General features: G+C 44.2%; 1 protein-coding gene across 8 annotated transcripts in view; it reads left to right on the forward strand.

Annotated features, from left to right (window-relative positions):
- Positions 1–22,125, forward strand: part of PTPRT (protein tyrosine phosphatase receptor type T) — a 475,971-nt gene that overhangs the window by 445,414 nt on the left and 8,432 nt on the right. For all 8 annotated transcript variants that reach the window (XM_075438296.1, XM_075438300.1, XM_075438302.1 and 5 more), the window contains 10 exons: positions 362–459; positions 2,269–2,385; positions 3,876–4,030; positions 6,833–6,968; positions 7,964–8,113; positions 11,074–11,247; positions 16,264–16,395; positions 19,454–19,579; positions 20,976–21,139; positions 21,716–21,851. In XM_075438296.1, the coding sequence (XP_075294411.1) occupies positions 362–459; positions 2,269–2,385; positions 3,876–4,030; positions 6,833–6,968; positions 7,964–8,113; positions 11,074–11,247; positions 16,264–16,395; positions 19,454–19,579; positions 20,976–21,139; positions 21,716–21,851 (1,388 nt within the window). The remainder of the gene's footprint in view (positions 1–361; positions 460–2,268; positions 2,386–3,875; positions 4,031–6,832; positions 6,969–7,963; positions 8,114–11,073; positions 11,248–16,263; positions 16,396–19,453; positions 19,580–20,975; positions 21,140–21,715; positions 21,852–22,125) is intronic.

The raw sequence follows: 22,125 nt of genomic DNA on the forward strand, positions 1-22,125 counted from the left end.
TTTAGTGCTGCATCAGGTACAAATTTCAATGCAGCTTTAATTACAGACTCACTGTGGGGTGCATCCATATCCCGTCACTTATACATGATTACCTACTGGAGCCATCTCCACGATTTACAACACAACCATCACCTCTGTTTCCAGCATGCTAGAACCTTAAATACCCGCTGTGAGGAAGCATCTGATCTCTGAAAGAGCTCGAGTCTGTTCTGTATCTGTAACCCTGAATCACAGTGGGATGCTCTGAAAGGGAGATTAGGATCCTGTGGGAACAGGGCAATGGCTGGGGAACAGCTGGAAAGAGTTGTTGGCATTCGATACGCTCTCTTAAAATGTCTTTTTGTCTTTTCTCCTGCCCCAGGGCCGATGCAAGAGACAGTGAAGGATTTCTGGAGAATGATTTGGCAAGAAAACTCTGCAAGTGTTGTCATGGTCACCAACTTAGTGGAAGTGGGCAGGGTAAGGGCACCACTTTCCTAATATATAAAGCCAAACCAGCACTGGTGTAACCGGGTGATGCTGTTCAGGCAAGCTTAGCAAGAGAAATACCTTTTGCTCACTGTAGTAAGAGAATGAATTAAGCCAGTCTGTTTTGTTTTTTGGTTTTTTTTTTTTCCTAAAATGCTAGATTTTGTAATACTTAGCTGCTTCGCTTCCAGATCTAATAAGGATCCTGTTCGTGGTGTAAGTCTCGGCTTTAGCAGGATTATACAAATTTATGCTAACTGAGAAGCTGTCTCCTTTTTCAGTACATAAGGAAGAATGTACTTCTGTAATAATTATTCTTTATCTGTATAATTTGAATACTTCTTTACCCACAAAAATCTGGAGGGGCGAGAACATGCGACTGGTGTTCAGACTATCAAAATAGCTCTTTAAATGACAATTGAAAGCCAAGAGTTTCCAGTCGCTTCAGAAGACCACTACTGTGTGGTTGTATGAGATTGTGCACAGCGGGGTCCTGGGGCTACGCAGCTGCATCAGCCTCCTCAACACCCCCCGCTTCACTTGCTTGGACTGAGATGAACCAGAAGTCCCTGTGTCAGCACAAAGCCATTGCCGAAGTCCACGATGGGAGCAAATGTGAAGAACTCAAAAGGCATAGACTAGACTTTAGGGAATAAGAAAAAGGCATGTCTGGGGTGGCTTTCCCCAGCGTGATCTTCCCACTCCTGGTGGTCTTTGGTTTAGAGACATTCTCAGCCAGAAACTGGAGCTCTTAACAGTTTTGTCCGGGTGTTTGTTACGTTCCATTGCTTTGGTACTAAGAAAAATTTAAATGATAGTTTACTCACAGCCATTACTAATTTAGCTGCTTTGTATTTGATTTCCTTTAGATCTCATGGTTGAATGCCACCTGATTCTGTTCATTTATTGTTATTTATTCTATTTTACCTTCTACTGACACTTCAGTTTGAAATAAATGCCAGTGTGTAAAAAAAAAAAAAAAAAAAAGCCCAACAAACCTGCATTAATAATTTTTAATATTTATAAACCCCCTTCCGATTATGACTGGAACTGGAACATGAAGCCTGCTTCATGGTAGCTAATTGCTTCAGCTTTTAGGTGCTGTTCCACTTTTTCACGCTAAAGCATTCAATAACTTGATAGTCTTTGTGATCCTAAATATCCCTTCTAGAGCTTACAGCCTTGGCTTTAATTTCTACTATTAGCTTTGCACGTGGCTTCTAGAAGTGGCTAAGCTTGGGATGTGTTTATGCGATCAGGAGATTTCTTTCTTGAGCCTTAGCTGAGGCCTGTCACAGCTAGTGAAATGTCAAATTTGTGTCCACATCTGATAAGGAAAGCTTAGAGTCACACAAATTGAACGTATCAACAAGTATCTCATGATCCCTATGAACTGAAATTCTATGGCTGAGCAGAGAGACTTCAGAACGACAGGAACAATGGCAAGAGCACAGATTTTTCTCAAAGGAGGTGGTAGCAGTGACTGCCAGGTGTTCTCTAAACCTGGTATGTGGTCAGGGCATGTATGGAAATTTAAGGAAAGACTATCTTAAAGAAGAAAAGCTAAATGCATCCTGTTCATTTGTATTCACAACAGAGAAAACTGAAGAAATCCTCCCTGTGGTTTCTATATCTGGTAAAGGAATTTTGATCTACTTTATACAGTTAATTTTGACAAGATCTGTACATCAGAAGGAAGTCCAATTTGCCTTGGCTTCAGCTTGAAAGTGGAGTAAAATGTAGGTCAGCTCTGACTCATCTTGAGCTAGTTTCTCTCAATATTTTCGTTTTTCCCCCCAGGTAAAATGTGTTCGATACTGGCCGGATGACACAGAGGTCTATGGAGATATTAAAGTCACATTAATTGAGACAGAACCATTGGCAGAGTATGTCATACGCACATTTACTGTACAAAAGGTAAGGAAATCTTCAATCAGCTGACATTTTGATACAACATTTAATTTGCGTTCAGAAATACGAACTCTGGGAAACGTATCCAGAATGCTCTTGGAGAGGGGAGCTGTTACTATTTGGACAGGTTTCACTTCAGAAACCTGAAAGTTTGCAAGAGATTCCAATTTTGGACAAATGATTTTCCATGAACATCTTGATGTAGCCACAAAAGTAGAATCGACAGTGCATGGAGTTTAAACAAGTCCGAAAGCCAGCAGATAGTTGATAGTATGCCAGGAATAATAATGATCATGTTTTAGAGGCAAATTACAGATCAAAAAAGGTATCATTTAAACTGGATGCCAGGTAGGGTCTCCTTTCAACAGAAATAAAAATATAATAAAGGCAACAGTATAAAAATTATCCCCAGATCAGCAGGATTTGGAAGTTTTTTGTTATATGTAATTAGAAATTGGAAGTCTAAGCGACAGAGTATTCCAGATCTGTCCAAATTACTCTCCAAACACTCAGTAAGTGGTTTTAAAGCTTTTCAGAAATTCCTGGTAAATGAGCTTCTGCCACACGGGGAATGTTGTTCTGGTTTTCTAATACATCAGCTCCATATTTCATTAAATCACTGAAAAACTTGGTAAGAAATGCTGATGCCAAAATCTGAGAGGTTAGAGGACCTGCTGCTGGATTCCACCTACATTTCCTGTACAATAAAATGTCACAGCGGACTGATGCTGATGCGTTACCCTTTGCAGGGCGTATACAGGTGGTGTCAGTTTTTATATAGCAATAATTTGGTCTCACCAGAAGAGCCAAGCGATGGGTCTGGGTACCGGTCTCTGCCCTTTGCACCACCAGCTGTAATCTCAAACTGAGATTTTTTTGGCAGGAGGTGGCAGAAAACCTGCTGTTGCTCAACGCATGCCCCTTCTCCAGGTGTTTGTTCCCCAGGCTGTTGCTCCAATGCTTCGAGAAGGATTTGAGAGTGACTGCTTGGGGTTTATGGCAAGAACACCACAGGAGGCTGGATAAATGCAGTCATGGTGTGCCGGGACTGAAATTGCCCTGTAAAGTTCCTGATCAGCTGGGTCTGAGCTTTAAGACCACAGTTTGAATTGGGATCTGGCATTCACCTTCGTAGTCCTCAGTTCACAGAATCACAGAATGGCAGGGGTTGGAAGGGACCTCTGTGGATAACCCAGTCCAACCCCCCTGCCAAAGCAGGGTCACCCAGAGCAGGCTGCACAGAACCGCGTCCAGGCGGGTATTCAATATCTCCAGAGAGGGAGAAAATTGTATGTTATGTTGTATGTTACGTGCTTCATTGATACTGGGAGTTCAGCCTGAGATCTCTTGGAGGGAAAAGCAGCACAGGACATGTTCCGGCATATGACGAGAGCGCAATGCTTGTTCAGCCCTCTGCGTGAGGGAAGGGAGTGGTGACCAGAATATGTCAACTGCAGTCTGGTGGATGAAAAATAGAGGCTGTGTTGTCTCCTCAGAAAGGTTACCATGAGATCCGAGAGATTCGGCAGTTCCACTTCACCAGCTGGCCGGACCACGGGGTTCCTTGCTACGCCACGGGCCTCCTGGGCTTCGTCCGTCAGGTGAAGTTTCTCAATCCCCCAGAAGCAGGACCCATTGTCGTGCACTGCAGGTACGTGAGCTCTTTGAGCCTTTCCTCCATCAGCTTTGTCAGCTTCTTTCCCTTTTTTCTTCTCGTCTGGCAATATTCAACTGCATTTTGTTTGTTTAAGAGTATATTTTGCGGGCCTCAAGGGGAAATAAAGTGGAATTTGGTTTTCTTTTTTAAAGTGGCAGCTCTGGAGCTTAGCTGGCATGAATTGGAGATGATATAAGTAGGTCAGAGAGGGCCATTTGAATGTAGAAGACTCTCTGGTGGCCTATACTCTCTTAAGATGCTCATAGCAGAGCTGGGAAAATGGTAAATATCTGGGACAGCCATTCCAGTCATTATCTGCAATAAACCTCACGTGGCAGAAGGGACGATGGCTACAAAAAGACAGGGCTACCAACAGGGAATTGTAAAGCAACTGCTTTTCTTTACCCCCATGGCTGCAGTTCAGCTTTAGTGCCAGCGTCAGTAGACTTCTCTGAAACGTTTGTCTGTCTGCATGGGTCTGGATGCCAGCCGTGGTGCATCTTGGCCTCCTCAAAGCCCAGGAGCTGGAAGAGGAATATTGGGCTGAAAACCTGCCCAGTGCCTTCCAGCCAGTAAATAAAAAGGGAATGGCTGAGGAAACCTCGCTGCCTGGTTTACAGCTTTGAAAATTCAGATTGTTAAATTGCGTGCTTGCGAGCTCCCGTGTGGCTGCCGCTCCTGGTGCAGGCTTTTTGGTACTGTCTCCTGCCAACAGAGCTTAAAGCCAGACTGGGCAAGGCGCAGTCTGAATGTGCAGGAGAGTGCCCCTGACATGAGGAACGAACAGCCTGAGGTGTGCACCAGCCATACTGGTAGTGGTGGGAGCAGAGGTGCGCAGGCAGGCTGGCATCAGAGCCAGGAGGAGCAACCAGGGCTCCTGACTGCGACTCTCTCAGTAGTTGTCAGGTTCCTCTATCAACTTGCTGCGTGAGAAAAATTTTGAGTGATTACAGTGGATTGGATTAGTGGATTATATAATTTATGATGAGAGTGACACATTGTGAATCAGAAGGAGATGGCAGACCTCAAAGGACTTACTGTATTAGTGAGCGTTGGACACAGGTAAATGTCCTTTCTTCTGCTTTACAGCGAGAGCAGTTGATTGTGTAACCACCGCAGTTAAGTAAACCCTCATGATTATATGACTTAAAATGCAAAGGAAGATGTTGCTACAAAAATGGAGTTTGGGTTTGTAGCAGCTACTTCTGCAGTGCTTGGGCCACAGCTCGGGGCATGTATTCCGTAAAGGAGACAGAAAGGCTGGGAAACCGAGCGGGCTCCCTCAGAATCTCACCCCTGATCAGCCCACAGTCAATTACTTAAGTGCCATGCTCTGTGATCACGAAGAGAGAGAAAATACATCCCACAACCACGTTAAAAAGGAAAATCAATTAATTCTTGCGGTTTTTTTAACAGTTTTGAGGTTTAGGTGGTGTTTTTTTGTTTGCTTTGATTTTGTTTTGCTGCAGTTTTGTGGGGTTTTTTTGTGTGGGTGTTTTTTGTTTTGTTTTTTTTTTTAAAGCAAACGATGAATTGGTTTTACAATAAAATACGGCTAAGCCCAAGGAGCTAGCAGAAGGGGTTTCATTCAGAGCTCAGGGCTTGAATTTGCTACCTTGATGCCATGACATGGGTCAGCCCTGGAAGGAGTCTGAACCTGATTCATTATCACCAAGAAAGCAAGGAGAAAGTTTTCATCCTTCATGTTTTAATGAATAAATGCCATTTCCTCTCTGTTATTTATCTGCTTTTGAATTTTAATGACTTGCTTTAAGTGGTAATTACCAAATTCTCCCTACCGATGCCTGGCTGGATAAAATCACTGTTCGATATTTATGAAGTGCCAGGATCCTCTAAATATAGAAATGTTATAACTATTTGTTAAAATTCTGAAAAGCCGAGAGATAAAGGGAGAGGAAATGCCACTTACTCATTAAGATTCTGCAAATGAAAAATATCTTCTCTCTATTCAGCAGTTGATTAATCTGGTCCATTAATTTATGGTCATTCGTATCTCCTTGCTTTCGGCTCTGCTGGAGTTTTTAAGCAACTGAAGTTTCCCTGATTTGAGCCTAGTTTTCCTTCCTCCTTCGGAATAATGTGAAGAGACGTTCTCTCTCTATCCTTCACACCTAAACAGCTTGGATGATTTCCCAGGAGGGAAGGAGGATGCAGTGACAACACAGTTTTGCAGGAGAAGGTCCAATTCTCACGAGCAGTGGGGGGCTCTAAACTGAAGGTTTTGACGAGCGCCTTGCTCTGTAATTTTACAACCCACAACTTGAAATCACCCTCCTTGGGACCCAGGCTCCCCCTGATTAAAAAGGGAAAAGAAACGTTTGAGGTGGAGGACTGAGCCCCTTTCATCATGCCCACTTAGGTGAACATGTGCATGCCTTTTAAAGGGTCCCATGGAAGAGAATTTCTGGAATTGTGTCCATTTGCAACGTGGAGGCTGCTCTCCCACACCTGTGTGATGAGAGGCTGTGCAGGTGAACCGACCTGTAAAATCATAATGGTTATTTTTGTAGAGTAATTTTTTTGTTGATGTTCAAGAACACGAGACTTTTTTTCCTGCTACCTGGGTCCATTTCCCTTTCAAGAAATATTATTTCACCTCATTCTCTTAAACACTAAGCTAATTTAGCTACACAAAATAATCAGCCCATTAGGGAGAGGGGAGCAGCTTCCAAGAGAAGAGCTGTGTGTGATATGGGTATTTTCTCCTCGATAAAGCCCTAACTCTTCCTGGTCCCTTGACCATGCCAGACCCTCATGCTTTTTTCTTCTTTTCAGTGCTGGGGCCGGGAGAACAGGGTGCTTTATTGCCATCGACATCATGCTTGACATGGCAGAGAACGAAGGCGTGGTAGATATATTTAACTGTGTGCGAGAGCTGCGATCCCAAAGAGTCAATCTGGTGCAGACGGAGGTAGGTACCAGCAGGGCTCCTCTTACGATGTGCTGCTTTCCTGTCAGCTTCCCTGCTCAGCAGGAGCCCAGCAATTCATTAGGTCAACCCTTGTGTCTTCTGTGATGTGATTATACAGAACTTTCAGTGGCTAAACATGACCAGATGTGCACCGAATCACATTCACTGGCAGCTACTCAGGGCCTCCAAGACAGGAGGGCAAACCTTGAAGTTTAGGTCTTAACATTGCTGATTAGTTTTATTCTCACAGTTGAAAAAAGCTAGTTCCCGAATCCTCTCATGATTCATTCATAGGTATATTGCAGACTCAAATAGTACCTGCTTTATATCAATCAAGAGATAAAAAAACGAAACATGCTTGACTCAAGCTCTGGGTGCTGATGAAGCAAGCTGCTCCATCACGTAGCGTCTAGCAGCTGCACAAAATTCCATGGAACTGTTGTCCTGCTAGGCAAGTGTTTCCTATATGCTTCAATGCCTTCTCCTGAGGGACAGGACAATAGCCTGGAGCAGAGACGAGCTTTTAACTTTGTTGGACTTCTCACATTTAGTTCAAGGAAAGAACTTTACCCAGAATACCAGGAATCAAGGGGTTTTGAAGAGACAGATGGAGCAGACTTGTTAGTACAGGTGCTTCTCTGGTGTTACCGCAGGTCCCAAGCACAATCTGTTCCTGACCATTGCCTCATGATTGTGAAAGGAAAAGCTTTACACCCCCATTTCCTCCTCAGCCCACTCCCGTTTTGTCCCAGCGTTCCTGAGAATGGTGACTTCCCATTTGACTTGTAAATTTGAAATGAATACAGGAGAACTCATGTTCAATGATGGATGAAATATGCTCACAAAGCTGTCACGTAGCACACTGTGTAATTTGTCTCCACATGAAACAGAGCCAAATACGCATATCAGGCATGATTTAAGAAAAAAAAAAGCATGATATTTCATGAACTGTATTGAAAATATGATTTTAATATCTTATTACCTCCCCTATGCAGGAGCAGTATGTATTTGTCCATGACGCCATTTTGGAGGCATGTCTCTGTGGCAACACGGCCATTCCAGTTTGTGAGTTCAGATCCATATACTACAACATCAGCAGATCAGATCCACAGACCAATTCCAGCCAGATAAAAGATGAGTTTCAGGTAATACCGTATATTTCAGTCATTGCAGTTTGTGTATTGAAGGTCGATTTCTCTGTGTTTTTCTACAATTTCCAACAGAGCAAAGAAGGGCAATGCTGAGTCAAGGTCTGATTTCAGCTGATTTTTCTGATTTTACTGCTGGATCCGACAGAGATTTGTTTTTAGCATGGACTTTTCAGCCTTTGGCGAGGAAAAAAAATCCCCATCGCTTCAGTAGAGCAAGAGTACTAATTTTTGCAGATAATTTTGTACTTCTTATTTCAACAAATATTCTGTTGTTCATTTTCTTCTGTAATATATGCAGAAACATTTATGCCTCAAGGTCCTCTATTATCCTTTCTCGTGGCTCATATGCTGCTTCCAAGCCTTGACAATCAGCTTGTTGACATCTTTCCGTGCGAAGGAGAAAGTGAGCTCAGCGAGCATTACTTTCTCTGTTACAGAATCACAGAATCACTGTTACTAATTTTCAATTAACTGGATCCTTCAGTTCACCGGTTTTGCTGAGTACCTGGTGGTGAGAGCTGAAATGACAGGTAGCCCATCTCACAAGCGCTAGAGTAGTGTAGTTTGCCTGGGGCCAGTGAGGAAATGGGGATCCCTCTAACTTTCGCTGTCACCGTTGCTTATCCCACCTTAATAAATGGGCTTGGGACACATGAGCCACGAGCAGTGTGCGGTTGGACCTCTTGCACAGTAGAGAACTTGCCCTGCGGGACAGTGAACTAAGCTTTCTAATCTTCTTTCCTGTGTATCTGTAAATCCCTTTAGGATTTTCAGCCAACACCGATGTGTGGAAAAAGCATAATATTGTAGGAAATCTGGGGCAAGGTGAGTTTGGGAAATAGAAAGAGAGAGACCTCTGCTAGTTGTTAAGAGGCTGTTCTTCTTAGTCAGCAGTAAAAAGGTGGAGATTCCTTTAATTGTAGGAAATGTGTTTTCCCCACCCTTTCCCAGTAAAGTATCTTTTGCAGCAGGAGAATGTCTTTTGGGAGCCCCAGTCTGAGTCAGATGCCTCTCTTCCTTCCTCTCTACACAGAGGGAGAATGTGTGGTTTTTATCTGAAAGCTTACAGGGAATCATCAGGGTTGGTAGAGTGAGATAAAGAATGTGGATCCCAACTGACGACAGTTCAATTAAAAAAAGATCTGGATTTATCAAGTGATATCAGATCTGTGAAAGTGTTTCTGGTTCTGGACGCTTGGCATGAAGGAGCCAAAGCCTAACTTCATCAAATGCTGTTACGCTATTAAAGAAAATGTCACCGCTTGCTGGGCGTGTTTTGTCATGATAGGAGATGAGATTTGTCGCCTCCGTGCTTGTTCTTTTGAGCTGCTGGGGGCTGGCAGCTCCTATGGGAAGGAAATGCTCCACTGTATTTTGCATAAGAGGTTCGTTTTCTGTCTAGTTGTAGAATCTATTTTTACAGGATTTTTAGCTCAGAGCATTCTTCAGCCCTAATTGTCTGAATTTAATGCAAAAGATGATATCTTTTGCTGCAATCTTTAAGAACCAGTTGATCTAACTGTAGATCTGTTTGTGCAATTTGTATTATTTCTGTCCCACTGGCCCTCAGGTAAGGCCAGATGCATTTCTCATGCGCTCTGTGTTGTCTGAACATGCAAAAGCTCGTTCTGGAGAGTTTTTATATTCTGAAGTACAAAAGCAAGGGAGAGAGGGGAAGGGTCTAAAGTAGACAGGAGTAAATCCCTAACAAGTCACCTGCCTAGTTATCAGCAGTGTCAGAGAGCTGAGATTTCGTGTTGCTTCCCCAGCCAGACTACCTGCGTTCCATCTCCAGACAAAGGGACTTTAATGTGGAACCTGCATAATTCAGAGCAACTGTATTATTTCAAATTTTATACTTTGACACTGTCCTTTATCTTGGATTGTTTGACCCTCTTTTCTCCATTCGGAACCTCTCTGTGGAAGAAGTCAAGCTCCTTGTAAGAATTTTTGTCCCTTAAATATTTTTTGTTCCTCTAGCTGTAAAGGAGCTCATTATATGACTGCATGGGCTTTGCTCAGGGAGAAGACACGTAACAAGTGAAAGTAGAATGACATCAAATAGCCACTGATCTACCACGACTTAAGCGACAGTGTTAAGATGCGTTCACTTTGATTTGCTGTTTTTGATCCCTGCTGACCAGCCTGGATTGGTTTGTCAGGAGGACTCCACGGTGGATAACACAAAAGTAAATTAGATTTAAAGAAATACGGTCTGTCAAGCTGTGAGAAAGACAGATAATGGTAAAAGGCTGACAGCAAGACCCCAGAGACAAGGTATGACTATGTAAGTGAGGCATCCTATGTGTCACTCCAAAAGGAAAGTAGCAATCTAAATAATATATGGAACAGATACTTTCCTGTTAAAAAGAACCCAAACGTTTTCTCTTAGGTGTTTATATGCATTGTTAAGATAACTCAGTTTGACCGAGGATCCACCAGAGTATCTGAACCCAGGCTGACCTGCTGGGTGAGCCAGGTCAATACTCGGGGTAATTCTGCACAGGATTCACTTGAAGAGGGAGAAGAAACCATGTTTTTTTGCCCTGGGGATGGTAAAACATGAGGAGGTTTCACTCCATGACCACGTCAAAGCTGGAACTTGTAGCTATGACAACTATTTCCAACCTCTAGCAAAGAACAGAAATGTTATCTAACTTCTGTGGGGTTTTAGAGCTGGAAATTGTTAGTATGAGTGTAGTGCCCTCAATTTATGCTGGAGCTTGCAGTGTTTGGAAGAGCATCTCAGGACAATGTGCAAAATGCAATGTATTATAACAGCAACAAGCTCCTCAGTGCTCCTTCATTTTCATTCTCTGGGATCCCAAAGATCTGCTAGTCTAAGTACCTATAAAATGAACGTGTTGTGGAGATGGCATCCTTCTTGGAAGCAAATTCAAAGACACTCAGCCTTCTTCTGTCTGTCTTTCCCTTCTTCCCTCCCTCCTTCACAGACTCTCAATATTGTGACACCGCGTGTTCGGCCAGAAGATTGCAGCATCGGTCTTTTGCCAAGGAACCATGACAAGAACCGCTGCATGGATGTGTTGCCCTTGGACCGGTGCCTGCCTTTCCTCATCTCCGTGGATGGCGAATCAAGTAACTACATCAATGCTGCACTCATGGATGTAAGCAGCACTGCACTGTCCCCACCAATCCTAGTCTGCATCAAGTTTGTTCGTTCTCGGGGTGCTTTTCTGGGAGAAAGGGATCCAAGGCAAAAAAACTTATTTTTACCTGCAGTTTTTGGATCTGATATCTCCAAACCGAGCAAAGGCATGCAGGAATGTGTCACCTAGGCTATGGTTATCACACTACTGTTGTAGTTCTGCGTCACATTGGTAGAAAATTCTTGACAAAGTAGTTTATGAGCGTGCAGTCTGAGGATTTATCTTAGGCAGAAGGACAAAAAGTGGTGGGACAGCTCTTCCCACACATTGGTTGTTGTATAACTTGGAAGAGAATTGTTCACTGGGAGCTGCCAGATCAGCTCTTTGAAAATAATAGTTTGCAGTGTGGAGCAAGTGATTTATTTGAGCTTATGTGATTAAGAATACGGGAGTACAGGGGTCAGATGTACAAAATTCTTTAAGGCTGAAGGAGAGGAGTTAAGCTGATGTGAACCTGTGCGAAGGCGTTTCCCCTTGCTTTGTTTATAGGCTAGAATCCCACAGCACAGGCCATTTGTACAGGATGAATTAGGTTGATGGTTTCTTTTAGCTGTGATGCTTAACTACCTTTGGATGGAGATGTCTCGAAAGCCACTAATTATTGCAGTTGGAGTATGTGTAAATATGATCCAGGGTGAAATGTCATCGTTTTTTCCCTAGCAATGTTGCGTTTGGTCTTTTCTAATTTTGTCTGTTCTTTCAGTCTTTGGGGAACGGTGATACTACTGCATTTAAGAGGTTAAGTCAAATGGTCATAGAATTAATTTTAGATTTTTTTTTCAGAAAGATTGTGCTCTTTTCATTGTAAAAATGCCTGAGGAAAGTTTTTTTTCCTTTAAAGTGTGTTTTGTGCTTTGGTAAATCTGCAGAAGCACAATCAATTCTTCTCTAGTTTCTTAGGGACTGGGAATGTGTTTGCACATTTCAGCACTCATTACCTCCAAGCACTTTGCTAATACTTGTATCCTTCCCAACAAAATTCCTGCTAATTATATTTTTTTGTGGCAAAGGAATTTCTCATTTGTCATTGAAAGTCAGCAATTGTGATGTTCTTTAACTCTAGCAGCTTTTGAAAAAAAAATAAATCAGAGTGGGACAGCCAAAATCCCACATTTTCATAGGTGTTCCTGTTAAGGACAGACCTTGAAAATTTTTTGTCTTTTCCAGTAGCTTCATGTCTGCAGTCTTGTACTGAGCATGGACTCTTACAAGACATCATCCATGCCATATTGCCTTGAACTATTATTAGTTTTTTCATTGAGTGAAGTCAGGCACATGCTGGAGAACACCTGGCAACAGAGTCCCCATGCTGATCATTTTATTTACAGATTTCTCATGTTTATCTCTTTTTTCAAGTCTTATTTGACTTGCAGCTTGCTCTGTGTTTAGGGCCACAAAAATGATCAGAGAGCTGCAACACCTCTCCTATGAGGAAGGGCTGAGAGAGCTGAGGCTGTGCAAACTGGAGAAGAGAAGGCTGCAGGGAGACCTTAGAGCAGCTGCCAGTGCCTGGAGGGGCTGCAAGAGAGCTGGAGAGGGGCTTATGACAGAATCACGGAATCACAGAATAGTAGGGGTTGGAAGGGACCTCTGTGGGTCATCTAGTCCAACCCCCTGCCGAAGCAAGGTCACCTACAGCAGGCTGCACAGGACCTTGTCCAGGCGGGTCTTGAATATCTCCAGAGAAGGAGACTCCACAACCTCCCTGGGCAGCCTGTTCCAGTGCTCCGTCACCCTCAGAGGGAAGAAGTTCTTCCTCATGTTCAGACGGAACTTCCTGTGCCTCAGTTTGTGCCCATTGCCCCTTGTCCTGTCACTGGGCACCACTGAAAAGAGCTTGGCCCCATCCTCCTGACACCCACCCTGCAGATATTGATAAGCATTTATTAGGTCCCCTCGCAGCCTTCTCTTCTGCAGGCTGAACAAGCCCAGTTCCCTCAACCTCTCCTCGTAGGGGAGATGCTCCAGTCTCCTCACCATCCTCGTAGCCCTCCACTGGACTCTCTCCAATAGCTCTTCATCTTTCTTGAACTGGGGAGCCCAGAACTGGACACAGTACTCCAGATGAGGCCTCACCAGGGCAGTGTAGAGGGGGAGGAGAACCTCCCTCGTCCTGCTGGCCACACTCTTCTTGATGCACCCCAGGATCCCATTGGCTTTCTTGGCAGCCAGGGCACACTGCTGGCTCATGGTTAACCTGTCATCCACCAGGACACCCAGGTCCCTCTCCGCAGAGCTGCTCTCCAGCAGGTCAGCCCCAAGCCTGTACTGGTGCATGAGGTTTTTCCTCCCCAGGTGCAGGACCCTGTACTTGCCCTTGTTGAACCTCATCAGGTTCCTCTCTGCCCAGCTTTCCAGCCTATCCAGGTCACGCTGAATGGCAGCACAGCCTTCTGGTGTATCTACCACACCTCCCAGTTTGGTGTCGTCAGCAAACTTGCATGACAAGGGCATGGAGTGACAGGACAAGGGGTCATGGCTTCAAGCTGGAAGAGGGTGGATTTAGATTAGATATAAGAAAGAAATTCTTTACTATGAGGGTGGTGAGGCCCTGGCCCAGGTTGTCCAGAGAACTTGTGGATGTCCCCTCCCTGGAAGTGTTCAGGGTCGGGTTGGATGGGGCTTGGAGCACCCTGGTCTGGTGGAAGGGGTCCCTGCCCATGACAGAGGGGTTGGAACGAGATGATCTTTAAGGTCCCTTCCAACCCAAACCTTTCCGTGATTCTATAATTACATGGAAGCTGTGGTGGAAGAAGCGCTAGAGCAGGAAGGGCATGGTGGTACACCTAGAATGGGTTACAGCCTGGGTTTGGAAACCTGAATTGTCTCAGGAAAGCAATCTGACAGGCTGATCTGGACTGTGTTCACCAAAAAAGTCTCCTTCTCTGGAGATATTCAAGACCCGCCTGGACAAGATCCTGTGCAGCCTACTGTAGGTGACCCTGCTTCGGCAGGGGGGTTGGACTAGATGACCCACAGAGGTCCCTTCCAACCCCTACTATTCTGTGATTCTGTGATTCTGTGAAATTAGTCTTACACATAGAATGCCATTTGAACCCTCCCTCAGGGGGCAAAACACTTGATCTGGGCTCCTAGCTAAAACTGTGCTGGAGACTTTGCAGTCAACAAACTGACACAGCATTAAAAACTAGCCTCTTCTACCTTGAGTTAGCTTTTGGGAATACAGCCAAAGGGCCACTGTAGCCCACAGAGGGAAGCAATTTTCCTCCAGCAGATTTCAAGACTCCTGACCTTTGCTCTTCATGTCCTCTGTCCCCTTCGAGTAAACAAACCTTAGGCTCTTTCCTGTGACCATCATTGGAAAGCCACGTTTGCATCTGCAAAACAGTTTGTTAAGAAGAAAGGAGAAATGCTGTCCCTCACCTTCCCCTAAAACATAATCCTTAAGCAAAGAAACTTTAGCCACATCTCTGAGTCAAACCATACAGAAGTGGTGATAGGTTTGCAATTTAATACATGGGCCTTGTAGAAAGACACAAGTCCATGTCATGTTCCTGTCATCATCATTCCCCCAAGATCCTACGCATGTTCTCTTACATAAGTAATTAACGTCTCTGTGTGCATTTCCCTTTAAAGTAGGACAGTGAACCCAGTTCCTCACCGGTAGCAAAGAAAACAGGTGGGACACATTTTTTTTTTCTGCTAATGGTAAAACCCACAAACACATCTTACCTTCAGCCAACAGCTTAGCTAATTATGCAATCTGCTATATCAGTGCACAGTGAAAAAAACATACCAGAAACATTATGGTGTTCTTAACTCTACTTAAGCAATAGGACTCATGGTTTTATTTGCCACTGTTACCACTGTTGTTCTGGTATGACATGGCTTTTGACCTGTACTGGTGCTCCTAGGCTTGAAATACAGAGTAGAGAGAAAGAGGAAAAATCCATTCCAGATTAATCATTTCCTAAGAAAACTGTTCCTTTTCCTTCCCTCTGCTTCATGTCCCATCACTCTCCTTGCACATGCATGCTCAGAAGCACCGCGCAGCTGCAAGCTGGTGCAGAGCATGCACAGCCCCTGCTCCCCCTCCCAGCACGGCCTGCTCAGGACTTCCACCCACAGCTGGCTCGTAGGGAGGAGAAAAGGCCAGCCCCCACAACTGCCATCTTAATACTTCGGGGTTTTATTCATTTCTTTACTTTGAACCAAAATCTTAATCTGTTTTGGGTTTTTTTTACCCAGAAATATTGTGCTTTTTGATTCAAGTCTGCTCCACAGATGTGCAGCACAAAGGACTATGTGGTTTGTAGGCTCATCTAAGCATCGCCTGCCGTGGCTGGAACACGATAAGGTTTTGAGCTTGTACCCTTTCATCTCAAAGTCCCTTACAAACAGTCATTAACGCTGCCCCATGGAGGCGGGGAGCACAGTGCCCCCCATTCGTAGTTTAGGGAGATTGAGGTCAGAAGCCTTTTTTGAGGTGAAAGAATAGATTCAGAAATTAAATGCCGGTGCCACAGGCTCTGAATATTGCCCCACGAGCTCTTAAAGGATGGCTGGGATCCAAACGTGCTGCCTCTGTAGCATTACATCTCCAGGGAGCAACAGCGGGCGGGGGGGCTAATCCCTGCTGTAGTTCCTAGAGTCCATTGCAACAAGAAGGATAGCGTTTGCTTCCAGCTGTTTTCATTCCAATTATTAATATTACTGATAGTAGTAGTAGTAATAGTAGAATTAGTATTATTTGCTGAGTCTCAAAATATAAATAATTGATTTGGGTAATCTCTGCTCTTGTGACACTTCTTTAATGAAATGTCTTCATTGGGAGCAAAAGAATCCCATTATGAGACATTCATTCATTGCAGAGCGATAACAAGGAGAAGGATATGTGATTTGTATAATCTGGTTAAATGGCTCAGATTGCCTAGCCATAGCCTCCCGGGTATAATATTCGTTTGAATAAAAGTTGATTGAATTTTTTTTTAACTAATCTTATTCTTTTGTTAGAGCCACAAGCAACCTGCTGCCTTTATTGTAACCCAACACCCTTTGCCCAACACCGTAGCAGACTTCTGGAGGCTGGTGTTTGATTACAACTGCTCCTCTGTTGTGATGCTGAATGAGATGGATGCGGCACAGGTAAGTGATTTTTCATCGTTTCCAACATGTAACTTTCTTCTCAAATCCAGATAGTTTTAAGAGCATTTCTGCTGCCTTTTTCTTGTGCTCTGCCCTCCCCCAATAAATAGATGAAAGGGACTTGGAAAGTAAGAGGTAATATTTTGGGGTATAATGCGTGCTTGGTTCCTTCTAAGGCAGCTATTTCTCAGGGAGTAGATACCTAAATACATCGTGTTTGTGGACCAAACTCTTCCTCCCAGACCTGCTTTCTTCCCTTTCGTAGTTTTGTCTTTAGTTCAGAAAAATGTTCTCTGCCACAGCCCCGGTGAGCTTCATGCTTGCCTGTTTACATGGCATTTCCAGGAGAGTAAAACCAAGAGAGATGCTGAAATCATTCAAAGGATCTTTTCCCCAAGATTTCCAATGCAATTCTGTGGTACTGAGAAGTGCGGTTTGCATGGTTTCTGGAGAAGCGTGTTGTGCTGTGATGGGTTTTTTTTTCCCAGTGTCAAGTGCCAGTTGGTTTCTTGGCTACGAAACACACCGTTGTTCTCAGGGGCTGAGCTTGCCGAGGGAGGAGCCGCTGCGGTTCCTCCTGTACTAGCATTTCCAGCCACCTTGCTGATGAGTGGCAGAAGATAACAGCTTTCAAAAAGGCATAATCATGCAATTTGTCTGAAGAGTACGTTTGGCATGGCTAATTCGCCCATTACAGCACTTGTTAAAACATGAAGAGAGGAACCCTCAAGTAGTTGGTATTTCATGGATTAATTTTTCATTTGTCTCTTCAAAATCTTACCGCGCTTGAAGGCAGCGAGATTAATGGTCTCTTTTTTTGATGGTAATGGAGAAGCTGATCCCTGTTTGTTGAGGGGATCTCCCGTCAGGGTGAACACTATGGGATTTCATTTCCAGCCGTGGTAGGAGCTCAGCCCAGAAGTGGGCTCTCCTGGTGACCCGCAGGGTCCCACCACGGGTGAAGAACTGGAGGTCGTGTGCATTTGCTGTCTCCTGTCCGATTCACCCAGCCTGAGTCTGCATTGTGGCACCGAATCCAGAGGTAGATTTCATCTTTTCCTTTTTTTCTGACACTTTGAAGGAAACCACAGCTTTTTCTGGAGATGATGCACGTGCTCACACTTCATTCTTGGAAAACACCAACCTAGCAGCCTCAGCCAGTGTGATTCTTGCACCTATCTTTCTGCACAAGGCTCTACCTGCTTTGTTTTTCCTAGCAAAGTTCTGTTCTTATGAGGTAGTCTGTAGGCGCAGAAAAGGAGGTTTAGCAACACATGAAGTCCCTTTGTCAGTTATTTTAGTATGGTGTCACCTGGGTCGAGTCTGCAGCCAACACCAAAACCACGCAGCTAGCACTGGAAGTTGAGGGTGACTTCAAAGTTGGTATCTTACGAGCTTTCAAGGCAAGGTGTGACAGTTTGATATCGGTTGTGGAAGTGAGGTTTCTAAAAAGGAAACTTAAGGATGTTGTGCTTGCACTGCCATTGTGTGACAGTGTTGTAATTGCCTAGCTGTTCGTCACTGCCGAATCCACGTGCTGTACGCTGAGCACTGCAGCACCGTTGGTGTGCAGCTGCCCGCAAGCACTGCGTTTGTGTGCATGAGCAGGGCGTGTTACTCATCGCCTTGAGTAGAACACAAACACAAAAATTGCTTAGATAAAAGCTGTGCCTGAACTGTGGAGAGGAAAGGAGTTCAATTAAATAGGCAAGTGAACGTTTAATCCACTATGCAGGGAAAAAGTGCAAATAGAACCACGTGGAGGTCAGAGAACATAGCAGAGCATATTGAGCATTGTATATACATAAACATTTGTGTAGATGGCCATTCACAGACCTGCTTTATGAAAAGCAGACTTTTAATATTAGGGAAATGTTTAATCTTTTTCTTCTCTCCAATGCATCTTGAGATTGTTTCCTAAAGAGCCTGCTCAGCTCAAATCTCCTTGCCTGTTGGACAGATGCTTTGAGAGGAGATCTGTAGGCTGCTTGAAAGTCTGAATGAAGAGTAAAGACAACCTTCAAAGGAGGACTTGCTTATATGGTCTTGGCTGGCTTGCTCAATCTTGAAAAACTAACAAGGGCAAAGATGCAGGAGATTGCTCGAATATCCCACCCAATTTCAGTCCCATATGATCAAAGGAATAACAGGAATACAGAATTAATGCGGTAGCATGCACACACTTGACGTTATTACTGGCAGTGATTGAACTTGAAAAGCTTGAGATCAAGTTCAAATGAGCATCTGGGAGTTTCAAAACTTCTAAAAAAATTACACTTGAAAATAGGAAGAAAAAAATAGAAAGAAATACAATCTCAGCAGAAACTGCTAATGAGATCTCATGCAAAATATTTTCTCACCATGATCTATTTCCATGCAAATTTAAAATACCTAGATAGTAATTTGTGTGGATAGGATCTTTTTTATACTTTCAGTTCAGTAATATCAGTTAAGAAAATAGACTTCTAACCCGCTGCACAAACTGCAGAGGCTCGGTTGTGGTTCACCCTAAAATTGGAGCTGCTCTTGCTGCTCTCAGAACTAAGTCATTCTCCCTCCCCTGCTCGCTGGTAGAGTCAGAAAGCTAGAAAGTTCATCTTGCAGGAGAAAGAAGTTCCACTTGGTTAAATTAATTTTCTTAGTGCACGTACTGTTTCCTTGTTAACACCAAACCTCCGTGGTTCCTATTAAGTTTACCTACAGACACTAATCTGTTAATGTTCATTTAAAATCTATACCCCTACAGAAGCTTCATTTGTCAGCTGCCTTTTCTGCACCTTTAGACCCTAGAATTCAATCAGTTACAAATTGTGTTCATACGAAATAAAAGGGGGAGGGGGGGGAAGTCAAGCTTCTAGAATATATTTATTTTTTTCTTCATATTCCTGACACAAAAAATTTTTACTGAGCTAGGAGGTGGTCTTCTCTGAGGAGATACCTATAATATGAGATTGGTTATGGATTTTGAACTGGGTGTAAATTTGAAAGGTAAGATGACTGATTATATGTTTTCTTGTTGATGGTAAGGTACCTCTGTTCCTTTTGGCATTTTTTCCAGCTCTGCATGCAGTACTGGCCAGAGAAGACGTCCTGTAGTTACGGCCCAATTCAAGTAGAGTTTGTTTCAGCAGACATTGATGAAGATATCATCAACCGGATATTCCGGATCTGCAACATGGCCAGGGTGAGATCAGTGAAATACCACTTCCCCTGTTTATTCTCAAAAATATACTTTGGCACGATGAAGAGGCAGAACCAAGACTTGTGGTTTAGAGCTGTTGAATCTCCCACCTAGGAACAAAATTCCACTGCAGAATTTAGTAGCTACCTCCTTTAATTAAGGTTTAATTGCATCAGTCTGTATTGGCAAAAGACTCTTGGCTGAAATTCGAAAGTGGATGATAGAAACTGAAAATCTGTATTTAATTAAATGGAATGCATTTTTTTGTGTCTATTTGAGAACAATTAATCACTTAGTAGCCCATGTAACACCATCAATATCGTAGGAAGCAAACTGGGATAGTGTCAGCAGCTCTCCCATCTGTCAGCTGCTATACAGCATCTCTGAAGACAGATGCAACGTTTACTGGCTAGACTGGGATTCCCAGTTGCCGCTGCTTTTCCTGTAAATAAGCAACTGCCATTTCTGTAAACAACTCTTTGTCTGTATCACTTAGCCCCAGGACAGCTGAAATGACAGAAACCAAGTTTATCTCCATGCTGGACCCTGGCAGTGCAACTTCAGGACTGTAGGAAAGGCTTTCAGTAGAGGATTTTTCTCTCATTTGTTGTTTACCAGATTGATTGTGTCTCCTTTTTTGTTCCTTTTTCATTTTTTCTAATCAGGAAGGGATGCAGGCTCCACAAATTACATTTCCATGTTGTTTAACCCATCAGTCTCTCGTGGTTTGGTCAGAGCCTGTGCAGCAATTCAGTCGTGGCATTGCAGAGTGAACCTTGTGGTCCAGCTACGCGAATAGATAGGTCAGGTAGACACTCGCCTTCCTAGATCCCAGGCCAGCTGTCTGTGAACCAGGTGCAGCCTGGAAGTCCTATAGCTAATCAGGCTAAGGCTCTGTGACTCTCGGGCTGAAGCTGGCTTGTAACTGTGTGTCTGGCAGGGTGGATGCTGTGAACTCGGCACCCATCTGCGTTTACCACCAATGGCCACTACTAAAATCTTTATGAGGATCCTTTCCTGCCACAGTCCCCTGAGATTTTTTAGAGGGCTGCCATTGCCTTTAGTTCTTATGGCACAACTAACCTCCAGCACAGGCAAAGACTTACTTCATCTATTCATACAGTTTAATGAGACTTTATTCTCTACTGGAAATAACCAAGGAATGCTGTGCCCTTGGTTTTTGCCTGACTCTGTAATTTCTAAGGTCATCATTGTTATCCAGATTACCGAAAAGTCCTTGTTTCCCCACTGTATCGGGTATCCAGAGTGAAGGGGGTTAACATTGACCATATCGGATCCAGAGAGGACGATGCTGTGTAACCGGTGCCCTCTGCTTTACCCTACCTCGCTGCTTCCTGCCCCGTTCCCTTTAACATCTCCAGAATGCTCTTTGTTTTAGCCTCAGGATGGGTATCGCATAGTTCAGCACCTGCAGTACATCGGCTGGCCAGCATACAGGGACACCCCTCCTTCCAAACGCTCCCTCCTGAAGGTGGTCAGAAGGTTGGAGAAGTGGCAGGAACAGTACGACGGGAGAGACGGACGCACTGTTGTCCACTGCCTGTAAGTAGGACTGGAAACTGTCTGGAACATCACGAAATGCTGTGTGAAGAGCACTGATTATGGATCTGGAAATTTGGTGGTTTGCCAGGCTTCAGCTGGAGAAAATTAAGCTAAATTACCTTTATAATACACTTCAAGTTAAATATTGTGCTACATTGTAGCATCTTGGCCCAGAGATTTTGCCGGTTGTGGTGGGTGAGGAGTAGCTGAACAGGCTCTGCAGCTTGCTGTTGTGTAGGTAGGTCTCCTGACTGGAGCCCAGGCACAGCCAAAGCGGCACTGCCAGGTGCCCAGCTCCGACCCCAGAGCTCTGCAAGCCCCAGAGCAGCCAGGAGCAGCACTGCAGTCTCTGGGGCTTCCCTGTCCCCGCTGCCAGGGGTCAGCTCAGCCCTCCCATCCCTGTCCTCTGCTGAGCGGGTCTCCAGTTTCACAAACCCTTGAACGTCCTTACCCAGTCCTTACGTCACAGAGCTTCCGTAGTGTACGCGATGCGGGAGCTGGTGTGTAAGCAGTGCTCTCCTCTGTTCCCTCGGCCTTACCTGGCTTCACCTCTTGCCTCTTTTCTTCTGCACCCAGGAATGGTGGGGGACGCAGCGGCACCTTCTGTGCCATCTGCAGCGTGTGCGAAATGATTCAACAGCAAAATATCATCGATGTGTTCCACATAGTGAAAACGTTACGGAATAACAAATCCAACATGGTGGAGTCACTGGTAAGTTGTATTTCCTGCTCCTTACCCCACTCAGCTTATACAGGGGGGCTTTAGGAGAGGTAAAAAAATGTCATGGCTTAGCCCAGTATGCATCAAAATGGAGCTCTGAGCAGCCTGGTCTAGTGGAAGATGTCCCTGTTCATGGTAGGGCGGTTGGAACCAGATGATCTTTAAGGTCCCTTCCAACCCTTACCATTCTGTGATTCTATAATCATAACATGAAACTGTCAGAATTAATATCAGTCCCATTTTAGGAGGTGTAATGGATCCTCTG

This window comes from Opisthocomus hoazin, chromosome 18 (genome assembly GCF_030867145.1).
Source record: "Opisthocomus hoazin isolate bOpiHoa1 chromosome 18, bOpiHoa1.hap1, whole genome shotgun sequence".
In the NCBI taxonomy this organism is placed as follows: Eukaryota; Metazoa; Chordata; class Aves; order Opisthocomiformes; family Opisthocomidae; genus Opisthocomus; species Opisthocomus hoazin.